Source organism: Pleurodeles waltl, chromosome 4_2, assembly GCF_031143425.1.
Source record: "Pleurodeles waltl isolate 20211129_DDA chromosome 4_2, aPleWal1.hap1.20221129, whole genome shotgun sequence".
Classification (NCBI taxonomy): domain Eukaryota; kingdom Metazoa; phylum Chordata; class Amphibia; order Caudata; family Salamandridae; genus Pleurodeles; species Pleurodeles waltl.
The window spans coordinates 974,835,371-974,855,508 of NC_090443.1; the positions used below are offsets into that span (position 1 = coordinate 974,835,371).

Below are 20,138 nucleotides of genomic sequence, written 5' to 3' on the forward strand. Positions count from 1 at the left end.
GGGCATAGAAATTGACACCATAGCAGGGGAGTGTCGCCTTCCTCTGGACAAGCTTCAAGTTTTTAAGGGGTCCATCAGAACAGTCTTATCCCATACCAAGGTCACCCTGCACCAATTGCAAGTATTGGTGGGTCAATTGAATTTCGCATTGAGGATTATTCCCATGGCCCGCCCCTTTTCCAGATCCATAGCTAGGTCCATGGCAGGGTTGACCGAGAAACACCATCACACCAGGCTATCTGCGGAAGTAAGGGACGATTTGAGAGTGTGGGAAGCATTCCTACAAGACTTTAACGGGGCGGTGATCTGGCCTCTTCCCCCTGCCGACAGCCCTTCTCTTGGCCTGTTTACGGACGCTGCAGGCAGTGTGGTCTTTGGGGCCATACTTGGTTCTGCATGGTGCCGGGCAGATTGGCCAACTGACTGGGTAGAGTTGGGGCTCACCAAAAACATAGCATTCTTGGAATTATTTCCCATCATTGTAGCGGTTTCTGTATGGGAGGACGCATTGAGAAACAAGACAGTAGTATTTTGGTCAGACAACATGGCAGTCGTGGAGTCAATCAATAGACAAAAAGCTAGCTGCAGATGGGTGCTGAGACTACTTAAGTATCTGGTGCTGCAATGTTTGAAACTCAACATCACATTCCGGGCGAAGCATGTTCCTGGGGTAAATAACAATGCAGCTGATGCTTTGTCTCGATCATTAATGCAGGATTTTCAGAGGTTCCACCCTCAGGCGTCGGAGAGGATGACAGAGTTTCCAACATCACTGTGGAAGATTGGTGTCCCGCGCTGTCAGCCCTAGTAGGGGCTTCTTTGGCGACACGAACAAAGGGGGCATACGAAAGGGCCTTCTTGCATTATAGACTGTTTTTGAAATCAGTGAACTCCTCAGATTGGTTTTCATCCGAAGCAATCTGTGCCTTTTTACAACATTTAAAAAGCAATGGTAAACCTGTCTCGTGCGCCAAGGCCAGCTTGGCAGCCATCCGTTTTTTCGCCAAGCTAAGAGGGCAAGACTCTAAACTCAATGCCTTTATTATTAAGCAGGCACGGGTGGGGTGGTCAAAAGCGGAGGGCCCCAAAGTAGACTCTAGGCGGCCTATAACCCCCCAGGTATTAGAGAAATTGCTGGGTGCAGTGGCTGTAGTTTCTTCCTCCCCTTTCGAGACTGCCTTATTCACATCAGCTTTTTCGGTGGCCTTTTATGGGGCCTTCCGTATTGGCGAAATGTTAGGTACTTCCAAGAACGACCATGCAGGGGGTCTCCAATGGCCAGATGTAATAATCAATAATAACTCCGCCACCATACTGCTGCGCAAATCAAAGACTGATCAGTTAGGTAAAGGGGCGAGGATTGATCTTCGGGCAGCGCGGGGGTCTTTTATCTGTCCGGTTGCCAACCTAGGTGCTTATCTAAAGGTGCGCCCTTTAGAAAAATCAACGGCGTTATTCATACACGCAAATGGGGACTGTCTGTCGCGCTACCAATTTACAGAGGTAATGAAAATATCATTAAAGGCAGCAGGCTTGGAGCCTCTGGGTTACTCTCCTCACTCCTTCAGGATTGGCGCGGCTACGTTAGCTGCAGGTGCAGGTATGCCCATCTCTGAAGTTAAGGCCATTGGCAGATGGACGTCTAACTGTTATAAGCGTTACGTTAGGCCAGAGCTGGTATAATTGGGATTGTTGGTGTATCTTAACATTCTGTACCATTCCTCACACAATTTTCCCTTTATTGCAGTAGATGGCTCCGCGTGTGGTTTGGGTACTGGGGCATTCATTCGTTCGTCGGGCGGCGTACCGGTTGCAGCAGCTCCGTAAACCGAATCCGGCGACAAGCTTAGACGTGGCCTTCAGGTGGTGCGGGGTTGGCGGCAAAGGAATTAAACAGCTACAGCAGCTGGTTGATTTGGCTCGCGGATGTCCAGGACTCCAATCCCCGGACCTCATCATCATTCACCTGGGGGGCAATGACCTGGTACATCTGGGTCGAAAAGCCCTCAGAGAGGCGATATTCTTAGAAATAACAAAGCTTGCTAAGCAATTTCCTCATGCAGCCATCGCCTGGTCTCACATGGTGCCACGGAAAAGATGGGGCCCAGGAATCAAACCAAGAACAATCAATGTGTCAGTGAGGCGACTTAACGCAGAGATTTCAAAGCTTTGCCCTGGTCCAGGCCGTTTGTGGAACATCCCACATAGACAATTGAAAGGTCCTGAAATGTTTCATAGGGATTTGGTTCATTTATCCGATGCAGGTACTGACCAATTCATGGCAGACATGTGGTTTTTCGCTAAGTGTTTGTTTTCTGGTGGGGAGGGCGTAGGACCCTGGGGCCCTGGTCGCCCTCGTGGCGCAGAAAGAAAGAATAAAGTAACCGGAAGCAACAGAGGGGACCCCAAGGGGGGGGCCCCGGTATAACAAGAGAGATAGGATCCTGAAGTCCTGGACCAACCTGCGGATGGACACACCTGTTTGGGGGTAGGGAGCCCAGATCACTGGGGTGGTCACGGGGCTCATGCCCTGGGCCGCCCTGGTACACCCCTTGGTTGATTGGTGTTTGGAGAGGGGGCGGAACCCTGAACATGGGGGCAAGGAACAGAGGAAGCAGGGATACCGCCCCCCTAAGGATACAGGTGACAATCAGTCCCTGTGTGGTCCAAAGGAGGTTCAGGACAGGAAGGGATCCTGTCAAAATAAAATATGGTTACAAAGTAGCGACTATAGCAGTTTATATATATTAAAGTTTGCAGTGAAATGTTTTAGTGAGTAAGGTGCATATGATGACTTACATGAATTGTGTTTATGAATTTCTATGAAAGTATATTTAAAATAAATACTTCTTCCATCAAACAAAAACTGTCTTGTCGGTTGGTGTATGACCGGTGTTGGGGTAAGGCCCCTATGGCGGCCTCCGAGTCCTATGGAAGAGCGCCCCCCCCAACATGGGGGGGGGCGGCCCCTTAGGGATCGGGGACGCCGGGGCCGAGCCTCGCACTAGTTGTGCGCAGGCTGGCCATGGGCTTCCGCTCGCGCGTCTCGCGAGACGCGCGGGCGGAAGTTCGACGCTGGGAGAGCGTCGATGGACGGGGCAGGGCTGGACCGGTTTGGGCCGCCGCGCACTGGTGGGGGGGCATAAAAGCGCCCCCCCCAGAAGGCTCGGCCTTCTTACTTCGTGCGCGGCGGCCAGGGACGGGCAGACCTGTTGGCGATTCCCACCCACCCTCTCCTTATTATTAGGCTTGGAGGAAGGGCGCAGAAAGAAAGAATAAAGTAACCGGAAGCAACAGAGGGGACCCCAAGGGGGGGGCCCCGGTATAACAAGAGAGATAGGATCCTGAAGTCCTGGACCAACCTGCGGATGGACACACCTGTTTGGGGGTAGGGAGCCCAGATCACTGGGGTGGTCACGGGGCTCATGCCCTGGGCCGCCCTGGTACACCCCTTGGTTGATTGGTGTTTGGAGAGGGGGCGGAACCCTGAACATGGGGGCAAGGAACAGAGGAAGCAGGGATACCGCCCCCCTAAGGATACAGGTGACAATCAGTCCCTGTGTGGTCCAAAGGAGGTTCAGGACAGGAAGGGATCCTGTCAAAATAAAATATGGTTACAAAGTAGCGACTATAGCAGTTTATATATATTAAAGTTTGCAGTGAAATGTTTTAGTGAGTAAGGTGCATATGATGACTTACATGAATTGTGTTTATGAATTTCTATGAAAGTATATTTAAAATAAATACTTCTTCCATCAAACAAAAACTGTCTTGTCGGTTGGTGTATGACCGGTGTTGGGGTAAGGCCCCTATGGCGGCCTCCGAGTCCTATGAAGGTTGTGCTTCAGCCCAACCCCCAGTGGGTAAGATGGAACTGGAAGCTAGGAGGAGAGCGCTGGTGAGACGCCCCTCAGGCAGAGCTGGAGGTCATTGCCTCTTGTGCATGAGCCCTGCTCTCCCCTGGGAGCAGCTTCCGTGACACCCGGGGGTCGGTGACAGTCTGCTGCGTCCAAGGCCCCCCCGGAGGATGCGGGCCCCAGGCCTCCTACCTACCAGCACGGACTCCCCCGAGACTGGTCCAGCACCCACATGAAGCCTCCTGCCCCCAGCTCAGTGTTAGCACTCCTGCTGCACAGCTCGAGCGAGAGGACAGACTTCCGCCGGAAGCGGAATCTCTGGGGGCCCAGCTCTCCCTCTTGGGCACTCGGGTCCGAATGGCAGTGCTGTGCCACTCACAGCATTGCCCACTCCTCTGAGTGCGAGTGCCGTCTATGTGGCTGACACTAACGGTGCCCACGTACAGGCCTGTTATCGGGGCGACACCCCGGGGTCCCCAGCAAGTCACCCCCAGAATATAGATTCTGCCATGAACCGCACTGTGGCAGTCCTGGCTGCGAAGGCCCGCCGTGAGCACAGCACACACGGAAACAGATGGGCGCGTCCCGGGGCCTCCAAATCTGCACAGAAACCTTTGATTTCCTCAAGCGGTAGGTGACGTGTGTATATTTAAATATCCATTGTCAAGTCAAGCTGGCATGCAACCATTGGGTGACTATAAAATGAAGCAGACATTTTGTACATTTGCATTTTTTGTGTAGATGTAATCCCGTAAAGTAATCACCACACAATGTGCCAGTAGATAATTAACCTTGACGTATATTTCTACCCTGGCATATAACCGCAATGAGCTTTCCGAGATCGACGTTTTAGTTGTTTTATCCAAAGCATCTGTGTATTCTCGTGCACGTCTGGTGCATTGTCACTGCTGAAGCTGGGACGAGATCGGTTTGAACCCCGAGTCTCTGGGGGTGTGGGGCGCCCAGGTGGGTAGCCGTGCAGACTCCCTCCAGCGTGGATTCTAATGGCGGACTTATCCACGTAGCCACATGATCCCGGGGTGCTGTTTGAGAGGTTTGTTTCGTTTCAGATCCGAAGATGATGTTGGTTTTCAAACCGCAGACGTTGAGCCTGTGCTTCCGTACCCTTAGAACAATGCAGCAATGCACTGTAAACCCTTCAGCGCTTGTGTCACGCCTCTTAGTTGAACATTCGGTGTTTAGGGACCGAATGAAGATTGCGCGGGGATTGGCACCGGTCACTGGCATAGCGTTCCAAAGAGCAGGGCTGGCAACGATACCCCATCGAGGCATTCCAAAGACCAGGAGCTGTCACCAGCCCTCAGCAGGACATTGCAAGAATCAGGAGCTGGCAGCAGTCCTCACCAGGGCATTCCAAAGGGCAGGAGCTGGCTGGCACCAGTACCCATCAAGGCATTCCAAAGAGCAGGAGCTGGCACCACTCCCCAGCAGGGCATCCCAAAGAGCTGGAGATGGCACCTGTACCCATCAAGGCATTCCAAAGAGCAGGAGCTGACAAGCCCCCAGCAGGGCACTTCAAAAAGCTGACGAGGTCACCAATCCTCAACAGAACATTCCAAAAAGTTGGGGCTGGTGACACTCCCTAGCAGGGCATTCTAAAACGCAGGAGCTGGCACCAGTCCCCGGCAGGGCAGCCTAAAGAGTAGGAGCTGGCACCAGTCCCCGGCAGGGCATTCCAAAGAGTAGGAGCTGGCACCAGTCCTCAGCAGGGCATTCCAAAGAGCAGGAGCTGGCACCAGTCCTCAGCAGGGCATTCCAAAGAGCAGGAGCTGGCACCAGTCCCCAGCAGGGCGTTCCAAAGAGCAGGAGCTGGCAGCACTCTCCAGCAGGGTATTCCAAAGAGCTGGAGATGGCACCACTCCAGCAGGGTATTCCAAAGAGCTGGAGATGACACCTGTACCCATCAAGGCATTCCAAAGAGCAGGAACTGGCACCACTCCCCAGCAGGGCACTTCAAAAAGCAGAAGAGGGCACCAGTCCTCAACAGGGCATTCCAAAAAGTTGGGGCTGGTGACACTCCCCAGCAGGGCATTCTAAAACGCAGGAGCTGGCAGCAGTCCCAGGCAGGGCATTCCAAAGAGCAGGAGCTGGTGGCACCAGTCCCCAGCAGGGCATTCCAAAGAGCAGGTGTTGGCACCAGTCCCCATCAAGGCATTCCAAAGAGCAGGAGCTGGCACCAGTCCCCATCAAGGCATTCCAAAGAGCAGGAGCTGGCACCAGTCCCCATCAGGGCACTTCAAAAAGCAGAAGAGGGCACCAGTCCTCAACAGGGCATTCCAAAAAGTTGGGGCTGGTGACACTCCCCAGCAGGGCATTCTAAAACGCAGGAGCTGTCAGCAGTCCCCGGCAGGACAGCCTAAAGAGCAGGAGCTGTCAGCAGTCCCCGGCAGGACAGCCTAAAGAGCAGGAGCTGGCACCAGTCCCCATCAATGCATTCCAAAGAGCAGGAGCTGGCACCAGTCCCCATCCATGCATTCCAAAGAGCAGGAGCTGGCACCAGTCCCCATCAAGGCATTCCAAAGAGCAGGAGCTGGCACCAGTCCCCATCAAGGCATTCCAAAGAGCAGGAGCTGGCACCAGTCCCCAGCAGGGCACTTCAAAAAGCAGAAGAGGGCACCAGTCCTCAACAGGGCATTCCAAAAAGTACCTACAAGACCAAGAGTGGACACCAGTCGCCGGCAGGACTTTCCAAGAAGCAGGAGTTTGTATCAGTCTCTAGCAGTGCAATCCAGAGAGCAGGCGCTGTTGCTAGCAGCATATTCCAAAGAGCAGGAGTTGGTGCTGGTGGGGATGTTCCAGAGTGACTTGCTACTGGTTGCTCGCATGGTACCCAGAGCACGTATGTTAGCACTGATAACTGTCAGAGTTCTCCGAAGAGCAGACATGGCACTGCTACTCATTGGGGCATGATAGAGATCAATGGTTGATACCCGTGTCAAATCAAAATGATACCCTAACTTTTAGGCACCCCAGAATGTTACCTAACCAAATCTCCCACGGATCGGATAAGGTGTTAATTGTCATTAACGCACCTCCCCAACCACCAAGCCAGCAGAGTAAAATTGTCAGTTATTAAGTGGTGTTCATTCATTCCGTTTAACCCATTAATTCATTGAGTTGTAGATCAATGAAAAGTGTAAGTTTTATTACAAAATTAAAAATAAGCAATACAGGGTCAATGCAATAATTGCGTGCCAATGTAAAGTTATATAGTTTGGGCAAAAAAGCAGAAAATATTTTAAGTCCCTAAGGGCAGGAGAATCATTTGAAAATTGGGTAGCCTTGGGAAGTTCAGGAAAAGCTCTGGCATACCACTAAAATTTAAGGGGTTTAGATACACAATTCTTGCATATTGAATCAACAGTTACGTAATTTGGTCGGGTGTGAGCAAATGCATCATTTCTTAAGCAAACCAAAGCACATACAAAATAAAATTCCTTAGTACCTAAGCACTAACCCATTTTGAAATAATTATTCAACACACTATGCTAATGTCATCTACAGAGGTTTGAACAAAATGTGAAACCTTGACTACAAACTTTTCTTCAAGTGAATAAGTCCAGTGTAGAAACAGAAGATAGTTACAAGTAAAAAAAAAAAAAACATCTGCACCATCGGAAGTTCATCATGAGCAAAACAGTACAGCAATGAAAATAAACTAATTTGACCTAAGCTTGACTGCTGCGGAGTGGGGCGAGGATATGCACGAGGGAACACAAGTGAGTGACCGAGGTGGTATCCATCTTGTTCAATATATTGTTTACATAAAAATGTGGCACAAATAAAACATATTATTAAACACTGTATAGGAAACCTGTTTTAAAGGTATTTGGACTGTCAGTCATTAAATATAAAATTGTCAAATTCACAGTACACGTTGATGTGCAAAAAATATAGATCTTTGAAAGCCTTCCACAGCAGTAAGTCACAATAATCAGGTTGATGGAAATTGAAAAGGCATTTCAAAAGATACTACTTTAAAGCAAAGCAGTGTTACTTTCATAGTAAGCACCCTTCCTCCCTGATGCTACTCCAAGTGCCACTGCCACAGCACCGGACCTTACCAGGGATCTTGTAAAGAAAGGGAGCCTCACGTTCCGTCTGCCACAGCACATAGCAGTTGGCCGGAAGTCTGGGATTTTAGTAAGGTTCCAGAGTGTATCTGCTCACTCGCCATTAAGTCCTATATCCTTTGAATTTCAGTTCTTTTCCGCTGCAGAGCGAATTGTGAGCCCCATCATGACCCTGCTAGTTAATGATTATTTGCTGTTAAAAAATGAACTTCGTGGCTCTGCTTCAGATTTGAGTGGTGGAAGCAACGATCATTGATGCAGCAGCCAGCCGTGCTGTTCAGTAGCCTAATCCAAGACCCCGTGTGGCAGACCACGCCTGAAGCTGCATTGATGGCTGGACCCAAGCACGCCTTTCTGGGATTCCCATCAGACGACGGACACCTGAGACAACGTGTCTGACCACTGATTTAATGGGACAGATGGGTGGTCCATGCATGCCTTACTGTCTGGGATCCAGACAGCTGCAGTGGAGGGTGGTGTTTGTATGTCGTATTGATGTCCAGCAAGGTCTCACCCCAGTCTCTTATGTCTGCACAGTGTGCAGAAGAGTTCCTCTTTCAGTCCTCCTTTGTAAGAGCTCAGTTTGCACTGAACCCAACCTGGTGGTGGGGCGGTTTGTAGCAGCACCGCTAGTGCTTCAAATCCGTTGTGCTTGGAACTGGAGAGGGGCGCGGACTCCACCCTCTGTGTGGGGTGGGGCGGAAGGGCCTTCAGACTGCAAGACTTGGAGGTAGGAATGTAAATGACAGTGGGAACCCCTTTGAGATGTCCTGAGCTGGATGTTTGAATCGACAAGGATGCCACAACCTGCTCTTGATTTCTTAGGTTTTGCCCTTATGGCACTGCCTGCCTCAGTCCCGCTGCTTTCCCCGGTCAGGGTACTTGCATGGTGATCTGACATCTTCAGGCACCCTGTATAGCTGGAAGGTCTGATTATATTTAAAAAAACAAAACAAACAACACGCTGATTTCGAAAGGGGCGGATAGGGGGCTAGAGAAAAAATGCAAAACAACCAGGAAATCTTGATGGGTTGCAAATAGTTCGCACCAGCGAGTAGGAGGTGTGAGGAGGACTGACCGGGATGTCCCGGTTTTACTTCGAGCGAAGGCAGATTAGGTGAAGGACTGAACTTCATGGTGAGGCAGGAGGAGGCAGATCAGGGAAGGAGGACGACGATCAAGAATGGTGGTGCTTGAGCTGCAGGAGACCAGAGGTAGTCTGACATGCGCACTGAGCAGGCAAACTGAAATAAGTGAGATAAGACCCCGCTGAAAGAACCTCTGGGGAATGCGCTGTGCCAAAGACCGCCATCCCAAAATGTTCAAGGGTGTCTGAGATGTGTGCTGAAAGTTACCATCTGAAGCGACTCGGCACCTACCCTTCGAGATCATGGTCAACAGGTCTGAAGCCCTCTGCCTGTCTGTTCACTTTGGAATCCTAGGCCAAGCTTTGAGATAGGCAGCCAAAAACGTAGATTAAATAAAACAATCCTTCTGACGCAAGTTGAGGGTAAACAAGCCTTGTATAGTAACCCTCTGCCATGCGAACTGTAGCCCGTGCCAAGGTGCAGGAGGGGGCATTCATGCTTCTGGGAGCTGTGGGCCTAGCAGGCCACTGTAAGGTAGACTGTAGTCTGTGCCAGGCAGAAGAGGGCTTTTCTGCTTCTAGGCGCTTGGGAGCTGTGGGATCAGCAGTCCACTGCCATGCGGGTCGCAGACTATGCCAAGGCACGGAGAGAGCATTTCTTCTTCTGGGAGCTTGGTCCTGAATATGGTACCCGCAGGCCACCTCCACCCTCAGACTGGTGAAGAGTTTCCGGAACAGAAACCGGTCTGGATGGAAATTCTTATTTTTGACATAAGTGGAAAGCTCTGAAAGGGACGCCAATGGCGGAATTTAGCGATGGGAAGGGCCCTGTGCAGAAACAGGCCGGCCAGCAGATGTCTGAATGAGCTATGATTAAACGCATAAGGGGGGCTTGAGGGAGGGGGATTAAAGTACATTTATTAAATGAACAAAACACTTGTGTGTCTGCCAAGCCCAACAAAGGCTTTCCTAGACAAATTCTAGCAGAGGTTTTTAATAAGTAGCATTGAAACCACGGTTCCCTGCCAGTCTCTTTGAAGCTGGGCCAAAAGCCACGCTGAGATGCCGTTGTCGAAGGTAGGCCCTGACTTCTTAACTGGGGAAAGTATAGGCTGTCTGGAGGGTGGCACGGCATTTAGTCATTACATGGAAATGTTGGGCTGTAATCTTTCTGTAATAGGAATAGTAAGCTATATTTGCACTGTCCTTACTCTTCTATTACACAATGGTGTAGGCAGCTTTCTCCTCTCCACACTAGTCTTAGTCCAAAAGTGCCAAGAGTAAGTAAGTCTGTAAAGGGCAGCTTCCTTATTGCACTTTGACATCTGGCGGCCTCTAGTGGATCAGCCACTGTGGAGCGAATGTCGCAGTCCTGTATCTGCTAGATGTCGCTGCTAGTTCGTTGCTCTGCCTCTAGGTGTCAGTATGGCGTGGTGGTTCCAGGCAGGCACAATGCCAATGCCTGCGCCCGCTTGTGGCTCTGCTTGCAGAGCACACTGCCACTTACCCCCTGCGGCCTAGAACCGGAGCTGCACCCAGGGCTTTTGTGGTGAACTGTTATTTACAATGTCCTACTAGTCAGCCCCGGGGGTGCGATTCAGAGTGCACGCCCATTATTTCAACACGAGACCTGAAACATGGTGCTTCTCACCCGTTGTGAACAAAATAACAAAAGCGTGAACAATTTAAAAGGCTATTCTGACAATAAATCCGAAACGCCGGCATTCATATTTTCTTTACAATTTCGAATTTCCAAACAACTTGAACACGGTCAATTAATCTGTTTTCATAGGTGTCAGTCTCGCATTGACCCCTAGGCAATTAAGTTTATTTCGGGACGATGCCCATAAACCTTAAAAGGTAACCAAAAATCACAGAACATTACTTAAAATGTACAGTCAGCGGACAAAATAAACCTATTTAAAAGAATGTAATTCCTAGCTATAAACCATCAGAGTAAGTCTGAAGGAGAGCTGTTACCCCAATGTAACTGCTGCCCCATGAAGTGAATTCCTACAGTGCTTACTGCCAGTCGTCATCAGTCACCTGCACCCTATGCTTCTCGCTCAGTACACTAGAACACATGCTTCACCTGTGTTCGTATCACAGGTCGTGGATGCCTTTGGTACACAAGAATACGTGATGCCACAAGTACGCAAGGACACGTGGCAGTGTGGCACGTCTTTGTGAAGCACACTTCAGTGTTTTCTCGCTGCAAATGAATGAGTATGGGGTGCTTAAACATTCCAAGCCTTCCTACCCCCATTCCGCTGTATCTTACTGGCTGTTTTTGCACGGGAATGTACCACTAACTCTGCTTGCTGATTCAACTAGTGCTAAGCTCTTGCACAGTGATCCTGTGTGGGGAAATACAGTACCGCAGAGTGTTGCAGATTTATCCACATCAGTAACCGACTGCTCCGTGAACCTTTCAGTACTTTTACAGAGCACACTGATGGTTACAAAAATGTTTTGTGATTAAAGTTATGCAATGTGTACTTGCAAAGCTCACCATCACCTGCAGGGGTATCCTGGTGCTAAGTAGGTGTGTGTGCACAGTCCTGCCTCTGGTAGGTTGGTTAATTGAAAATCCAGGTCTTCAGCTTCTTGTGCAATTAAAGAAGAGAGGCGCAGACTCTGGCGTAGAGTGGCAGTTCCACCCTTTAGGAGCGAAGCAAGAGAACGCCCATCCTCTTGCTCTGGTTTTGTGTATGAGTAAGATGTGTCCAAGTAGAATTTATGTGGAGCAGAGTTGTCTGGGTGATTAGCGAAAGGAGATGTAACTGTTAAGATAGGTGAGGGCCTGAGTCGTGTTGTGACTTGAATGTGTGAGGATTTTGAATTGAGCATGTTTGTCTATTTGGAGCAAGTTGAGTTTGTTATGGTGTGATGTGTGGAGCTCCCTGTGGTTTGATGTGAGTTCTGCTTGGAAGGTTGAGTTCTGGATGGTTTTCACTCTTCTAGTAAGATTCTTGGTTATCCTGGCATAGAGGATATTCCTGTAGTCCAACTTGGTGGTGATCTAGGTGTGAGGGACAGTTTTCTAGTGTTGCCTGGGAGCCATTTGAAGAGTGTGGAAGCAGGATGCAGTGACAGCGCTGACTTGGTGGTCATATCCAATTTGCAGTTGATTATTCAAAGGTTCCTGATGTGGTTCTAGGTGTGGTGCAGTTAGAATTTGACCAACCAACAGCTGGAGTCTGTTAATAGATGTTCTTGCCAAAGATCACTACTTCTGCCTTGTGGGTATTGAGCTTGAGAGAGTTCTCTTTCATCCAGGTAGCGATTTTGGTCATGTAGGCATTGAACTTGTTTCTTGTGTTTTGCGGTCTTGTCTAAGAGGTAGGGAGGCTTCTTCAACAACACAGCCACTGCCTCTACCTTCCAGTATGTTTTGATAGTCTTTTTCACAAGAAACCAGGTTAGCTCCAGACTCTGTCATCCTATTTATTGCCTTGGGTGCTTGTGACCAATAGGCACAGACTATGGGACAGTCCCAGGCCAGATATGTGAAGTTCAAATCAGGTGTGGGGCACTGCCAGCAGTCTGACTTCTCAATCATGTCAAACCTCACCAGTGGGGTCTTTGGTTGTGTGAATGGATGGAAAGTAGATTAACCTGTGCTCCCATTGGTGGAGACTGATCCTTGTCTGCTGGCAGCAACATGCCCACTGGACTTTTGACGTCTTGTATCGCAAATCCTGGGCCCATTTATTCCTCGACTGAGTATTTTCTGTTCCTGTTTCATTCCTTATTGTCCATATTTGTGATCAGTCTGTCTCTATGGTCCGGGTACGAAGATTCTACTCTGCAGGTTTGTCCGGGCAGGGGAGGGTAGCTCGCCAGTAGTGCGGAGAAGTCAATGATGTCATCACAGCCAACGAGGGCCATGCCACCACCTTCAAGTATTCTGGGAAGGTGTTAAACTTTTTATCAGTAAATAGATTCCTCAGCGTGCATAGCGGACTGCCCCATAGTTGTTGGATCACCCCAATTTCATTGACCTTTATGAAGGGATCATTAATCTGACCATGGGACAGACATCTCATTTACTTAACGCATCGTGGCCCGCCCCGAGCAAGGGTGGGGATGTTCTGAAACGGGTATAGTAGGTTAGACAACCCCACTGTTTTCATTAGGGCTGCCCCACTTCTTGATAAGGGAGGCTACAGTTTCCGTGCATTTGCCAGATTTTCCCTTATAAGGTCCGTGTCCCAAAGGTATTTTATACCCGGGCACCTACTTGGGTTGCTTGCCATTTTATCAGTAAATCCAGTACTGGTGGAAGGGTGTCCAGAGGGAAGCATGATGGATTTAGACCAATTAATCAAGCTTGACCGTCTCCCACATTTACTAGTGTTCAATTTCTGTACTGGTTGGGTTTATCAACAACCGTAACCACGTGGATGCAGTTTTAATCCCAAAGGTCTGGTGGAATTATTTGAGCATGCTTCTAAGGGGTTCCACAGACCATGTCCTTGCTGCCTGCAGTGCTTTCCACTTGGCTGCAGTGGCTGCTGTTACAATATGAGGTGATGACTTTCTGCCAAGGATTTTTTCCCCCCATGACGATGTGCTGCCTACTGCATCTCAGATGTGGTCCTCGCAGAGCTCGTCTTTGTTCTGCCCGTGGTCTAAAAATGACACTGGACCGCAGCATTTCAGTGCAGGCCTCTAATCAATAAAATATACACCTTCATCCATACACGTACTTATTTATATAGAGCACAGTTCTTTTGGTTGCCTTAAAATTCCAAGCACTGCAATTTAGTTATAAACAGAGGCGAAAGCTCGTGCGTGCTGCAGAGTTTGCCTTTCATCGGTGCTGCTTGAGGGGGCCAGGGGGCTCTCCAGCAGAGGTGAAGTGAGATTGCTGTTCCTTTGAGGCTGTTTGGCTTGTTGGGAGCTCGGATACTTCTGTCTCCCACATGAAGCGTATGCTTGCTACTGGAGCTAAAAACAGCTGCAGTGTGGTCTGTTAAATCTGAGCTTGATGGAAAGAACTCCAGGACCTCCGCACACTCCGCGCCACTTGTACTCTCAGGCTTGCTTGCTCGTGTGGGACTGCAACCAGTGGGCAAACCTCCGCTATCCTGTTCTGCTAAGGGGTGTGCTGGGATCTGTAGTGTCCCCCGTGACATTCACTTGTCAAACAAACCCATCTTTTTCAAAGTACACCAGATTTTTTAGTGTTGCGTAATTCCTATGCCACTGAGGCCTAGATATGCCTCGGCGTGTCCTGCTTTACTTGACTTGTCCTGGTTACTTAAGTTCTGGACGAGCAATAGCTGGCTTCACCTCAGTGTGGCCAGTACAGAGCGCCTCCTTTTGAGGGGTGTTGGCGTGGGTGGTTGAGGGGCGCGAGCCCAGGAAAGGTGACCTTTGTATTTGGTGGTTATTGGCATTCCTGTGGTAATTTAGAACAAGTCGCATATTTTTGCTTCCTTATGGGTATAATAGGATGTTGTTGCCTTGTGACTGCCAGTACCTTTTCACAGAGTGAGGCTGCCTGGAGAGCAAGGATCACAAACTGGTGACTGGCGCTCTTCTGACTGTAAAACTGCTGCAATAGCATCTTTGAAGGCCTCATCCGGCATCTGCAGATGACTCTAACTGTAGCAGTGTTGGCCAGAGGTGGCATAATGAAGTCTGCAGCCTGGGCTGACGCCTACCAGGGGGGTGATGGATATGCTTAGACGGAATTTTGAAGTACTGTCCAAGTAGACCTTTGCAGTCCGCGCTCACTGCCTGTTTAACCTCGCATTGCTTTTGGAAGGCCCTGCCCTTCCACCCAAAGCCGCTCCCCACTGCCCTCTTTCGCGCAGCAGTTGGTCTTTATTGCTCTGCATAGGGCAGTGCCGCCAGCCTAAAGATTTGACATTGATTTTAGAAACCAAATTCTGTGCAGTCCTTCATTTGTTGCTGCTGAGGTTGATAGGAGTCCTGAAACAAACATTGAATGAGTCTGTAGGGGCTCTTGGGAACCACCTGGCATGCCTGCTGAATCTTTCAGATTTTGAAGTTCGGTTGCCTCTTTAAGAAATCTCAAAATACTGACCACCTGAATGAAATATATTAGCACAAAAAGTATTACAAACAGCAAACTGAGTTTTACAAATATTAACTACAGTCATTCCAAGAGTACAGACAACTGACTCAGAGCTTTGGTATTATTGGTAAAAGAAAGTTCTTTCTTTGTAGATTTTCCATTTATATTGGTGAATAAAAGTGCATTGCATTGCATGGACTCGGTTGCGCTCAGGTGTGATAATTTCCAATTCCATTGTAAGTGGGACCTAACTAGACTCGTTCTTAAACGAACATTTGACTCTTCCTCCTCTCCTCGCAGGAGATTGTGTGCTTTAGCTCCTAGGAATGAAGTCTGTGAGGCGTCCATTGCACAGTAGGTTCCTGCCTCGAGCCTGAAGTATCTTGTTTCCTCAGCTCGTCACTGGGTGCTGATGCTTGTGATTGGATGCCACAGAATTACTTGTAGTGGATGTACAGCCTGATGGAGTGAGAGGTTGGACAGTGAGTAGATATGCAGCATCCGTAATTCACTGACAGCTTGTAGCCACCAGAGTAGTATTGGTTTTCATGTCTCTAATAGATGTAACCTCTGGATCCTGGCTTGCGCTAGTCTGCTAGCACACATTGCCCACACATGAAGTTTGATTAGATGCTCCTTTGGCTTTACTTTCATAAGATAACACAATGATGCTGTTTCTCTGGTAGTTCTCTACTTACACCCTGTATGTTTCCATCCCTTAGGTTTTCACTTGAGTGGTACGGTGACCGAACCAGCTACTCCATCTGAGCCTGAAGTGATATACAAGGTGGCGATCAGCTTCGACCGGTGCAAGATCACCTCCGTGACATGTGGCTGTGGGAACAAGGACATTTTTTACTGTGCTCATGTAGTGGCGCTCTCTTTGTATAGAATTCGCAAGCCGGACCAGGTGAAACTGCGCCTTCCCATCTCGGAGACTCTCTTCCAGATGAACCGGGACCAGCTCCAGAAGTTTGTACAGTACCTTATCACCGCGCATCACACGGAGGTGCTCCCTACTGCTCAAAAACTTGCTGATGAGATCCTTTCTTCCAATTCCGAAATCAACCAGGTGCACGGTAAGTGTCCTGTGCTGCGTAGAATGCAGGTGTGCAATGTCACTTGGGCCCTACAGAACATTTGCACATAATCTAATTGTTTATGGGATTTGTTGTGCAACATTTTAAGTGCCTTCTGGGCTGCACGTGCTTGAACAAGAGAATGCCAATCTCCTCTATTGTACACCTGTCCATTCCTACACAGAACCTTTTGAACCTGTTTGAGGTTGGCTGAGATCATTACTTGACAAGCTGTAGCTAGTAAACCTGTTCCATACATTGGGTCTCGCCATCCTTCAGTCCCTGCTCGTTTTACGTGAGGAGGTAAGTGGACGATTGTCCAACCGGCTGCAGGCAACCGACATGTGCAAGCTGTCCAGTGGTCAGCTTTTCTTTGTTTGCAGTAATCTTGTAAAGGAAGTCCTTTCTCACTGGAACCTCTGGGTGGTGAAGCTGCTGGTGAATTGGTTATACAATGTTGGTTTGGAGTTCCCCTTTGTCAATCATAAATGTTCCCGAGGCACATTCATCACGCAGAAGCTTTAGAAGCAATCTGGAATAATGATTTGTTTGTTTCATTGAAGTTTGTGAAAGGGGAATGGCTGTGCGTGCTCTCTCCAGTGTTTGGATACTTAGCTGCCCTTCCTTCTTGCACGTTCTGAAAACTGCTCTTTCACAATCCTGAACACCAGTGATGTAAGACTAGACAGGGACTCCGCACTAGAGTTGCTGTTAGAGGTGCATGCAGGGAGATTTAGGTGTTTTACCATAGAAACAGCCAATGGTAGCCCATTTCTAACTCTCATATCCTCTGCTCAAATCAACTAATACTGTCCTCTTATTTCCCTACACTAATACACTGATCGTTTTGGGTTCCGGAGTAGTATGCTACTCGCCGAAAAGCACTTCGCCTCGTCGGGGATAGCGCTATATAAATACAATTTGTGTATTCACGAAGGGTTGTATCGCACAGTGACATTCTCAGTTTGCAAGCTCTGCTTGCGACTATAGATCTGCTAATGTAGCCAGAGGGTACTTCACATTTATTTTCATTACTGCATGTGCTCTCGTATCAAGAGAGGAAACTCCACCGGCCTTTAAAGCATGTGTTCCGGCAGGAAGTGGAGAAACCTCCCTCTTACTGTATCTGATCTGATGGGAAGGGAAGAATCCCCCCCCCCCCGCTCTCACTGCAGGTGCCCTGGTAGGAAGGGATGCTCTCACTGCATGTTCAGACCTTCACGGCTTGTGCTTTAGTAGTAATAGAGGTGACTTGTCCCTTTACGGCACGGACTCTCATAACAAGAGGCGACTGCCCAACGTTTACTGTATGTGCTCCGGTAGCAGAGAAGTGACTTCCAGGCCATCACGACATGTGTAATATCAAGACAGGTCACTGCCTAGGCCTTTACGACAAGTGTTGTCGTAGCTAGTAAGGGACTCCCCTGCCCTTTATTTCACGTGTGCGGTAGCAAAAACGCGTGACACTGGTATTTACGGCATGGGTCTCCCTCGGCCTTTATTCCAAATACTCTGATGGCGAGTTAGTGACTATCCTAGCCTATAATACAGATAACAGTGGCGCTTACAGCCTGTGTTGTGGCCGGAGACTCCCTTGGACCTTTACTAGAAGTGCTCTGATGGTAAGTAAGGGACTCCCAGGCCTTTTAATCGTGTGCCGTGCAGCTTTGCAGCCTCTGCTTTGGGGTGTAACTCCCTTGGCCTTTACTGAAGGCGCTCTGATAGCAGCCGCCGTGGCCTTCCTTGCCCCCACTGCATTTCCTCTGATATCAAGAGGGGTGGAATTCGTTTTTGCTTCCTGGCTGTATCTGTGTAAAAAAATGTAAAAAACAAAAACTGGGAGCCTTGATCATAAATAAGACCCCAGTTCTCTGTTTTTCCTTCACCTGCTGTGTACGTAGCCTCTGCCAGTGGCCTTGTAGGTCACAGGGTCAGACTAGCATTTTGCAGCGGTTAGAAGGTACATAAACCACTACCCGTTGGGAAAAATTGGGGCCTGCGCGGTTCCCTAAAGGCCCGGAAGAGCCGGTATTCGATAGATCAGAAGCCACCGGGGACCCCAAGCTGGGCAGCTGTCCTCTCCAAAGACAACACTCACCGTGCAGGAGGTTTGCAGCTGACAGTCTGTTCCCCTTTGGCAGTCGGTCGCAAGCTCCGTGAATGCGGGGACGGCCTCGTCTTAAAGCTTTGAACATTGTGTGTTTGGAAGCGTCCGCCTCGCTAGAGATTGAATTTAATGTGAGGCGGCAGATTGAATTTTAAAATCCGAGAAAGGCAACAATGGGAAAATAGGCATCGGTGATCTAAACTAATAGGAATAACTTCTGGAAACTTATTTCTAGCTTTTTGCCACTCTTCCTTTGAGGGTCGTTTCCCTGCCCCACTGGAGATGGTGAGCTTGTCGGTCATATTAGCAGGATTGCCCATCATGATGGCTTTGTATATCCTTCATCTGGTTTTGAAGAATTTGACTTCGTGCAATTTTCATCTGGTTTTGAGGATGTTGCTGGCTGCAAAAGGCATCCGGTGGGCTTCAGTCAGGTTGGGGATGATGGTGGCCTATTTCTTCAGATCCTTTAAGATGCCTTAAAGGGAGGCCATTGTGGAGTGAGCAGGAAGTGAAGTGCTGTTTGGGCTCACTCTTGTCTTGTCACTTTGCATCCATCTGTGGAATAGTGTTTCTCAGTACAGTCCAGTCAGTCATTTAGGTTGACAGAAAAGTAAGCCCAGTCTCTTAATCTGAAGCTTCATTGACCTCTACTCTCTTATGCTATGTTAAGGGTTTATAAAGCACAAGTCGCCCATAGGTTTCTTGGCAGTAGACAGTCCTGTCCAGTTGCTGGGCTTGTTTGGGTTGTTTCTCCCCGTTTCCTCAGTGCCATATAAGATGTAGTAGTCTTTATTTCAAGGGGGTGGTCATTACAGATTTTGGGGTGAAGGTAGGAAATTGATCTTCCACTCAGAGTATTCTTGCGAGTTCTGGAAACATGTTGCATCTGAAGGAAGCAGTTCTTTTGTGGAGTATAGCACTGTGCGGGTGGTGACAATTGGGGTAGGGGTGGAGGAGAGTAGACTGTGCGACGTAGAATGCTTAGTCTCCTTATGTGAACTGACAGCTTGTGACCTCATGGGGCATCAGTCTGGCTGCCCCGTTTTAAATGCACTGAAGGCGAGAACTCCACAGTTAAGGGCAGAGATCTTTGAGGGGACATTTTCAACTGAAAATGAAAAGTAATACAATTTCATATATGGGAGCCAATTTAAAGCGCTACCCATGTGCGTGAAGGAGACTAATCAGCGCAAGAACACAGTGGGGGAAAAAAAAAAAGACAAGCATGACCGCGCTGTGTGAAACCTTGAATTCGGAAAGGAGTGCATGGATAAACAATAGAAGTAAACTGGTAGTCATGCAAAGCACTCTATTTCTGCCCATCGAGATAGTGCTGCCTACGAAATGAAAAAGTAGTCCAGAAACCATACGGAAAGCATGGTGCCTCGTATGTTTTCAGTAGTTGACCGTTGTGCTCAAGGAGGGCTACACACTGGAAAAGGTATGGCATAGACATGACTTTCACTAATAAAATCAAACTAATTTTAAAAGGCAAGCCCACTACACGATGAAAGTGACAGGCATGACATGGGCGTGGTTAAAAGTGCATAGAGGGATTACAACAGGGGCCAGTGTGCTTGCGCGCTTGACCCTAAAAATGTAATGGGCTTTTTTTCGATGATTGCTTTAACTCGGTCATGCTTTTCACCTGGATGATTATTCCTGAGAGTAGTTGTAGGGAGTTGAGAAGTTCTGTCACTTTTTAGGTTGCATTTGTGATACAGTAACACGGAGTCGAAATCTCTGTACAACTGTCTAACAATATTTGGGCATTGATTAGGCTGACCTTTATCCGCACTGGTGTCTTAGAGCCTGACTTGGGGTGTCATACAATAGGTCCAATAGTTTTACTTAGACCTATC

The 20,138-nt window shown here is 48.7% G+C and overlaps 1 protein-coding gene across 1 annotated transcript in view; it reads left to right on the forward strand.

Annotated features, from left to right (window-relative positions):
• Window positions 1–20,138, forward strand: part of ZSWIM5 (zinc finger SWIM-type containing 5) — a 256,622-nt gene that overhangs the window by 106,326 nt on the left and 130,158 nt on the right. Inside the window, exon 2 of the mRNA XM_069232815.1 lies at window positions 15,810–16,166. Within this exon, the coding sequence (XP_069088916.1) occupies window positions 15,810–16,166 (357 nt within the window). The remainder of the gene's footprint in view (window positions 1–15,809; window positions 16,167–20,138) is intronic.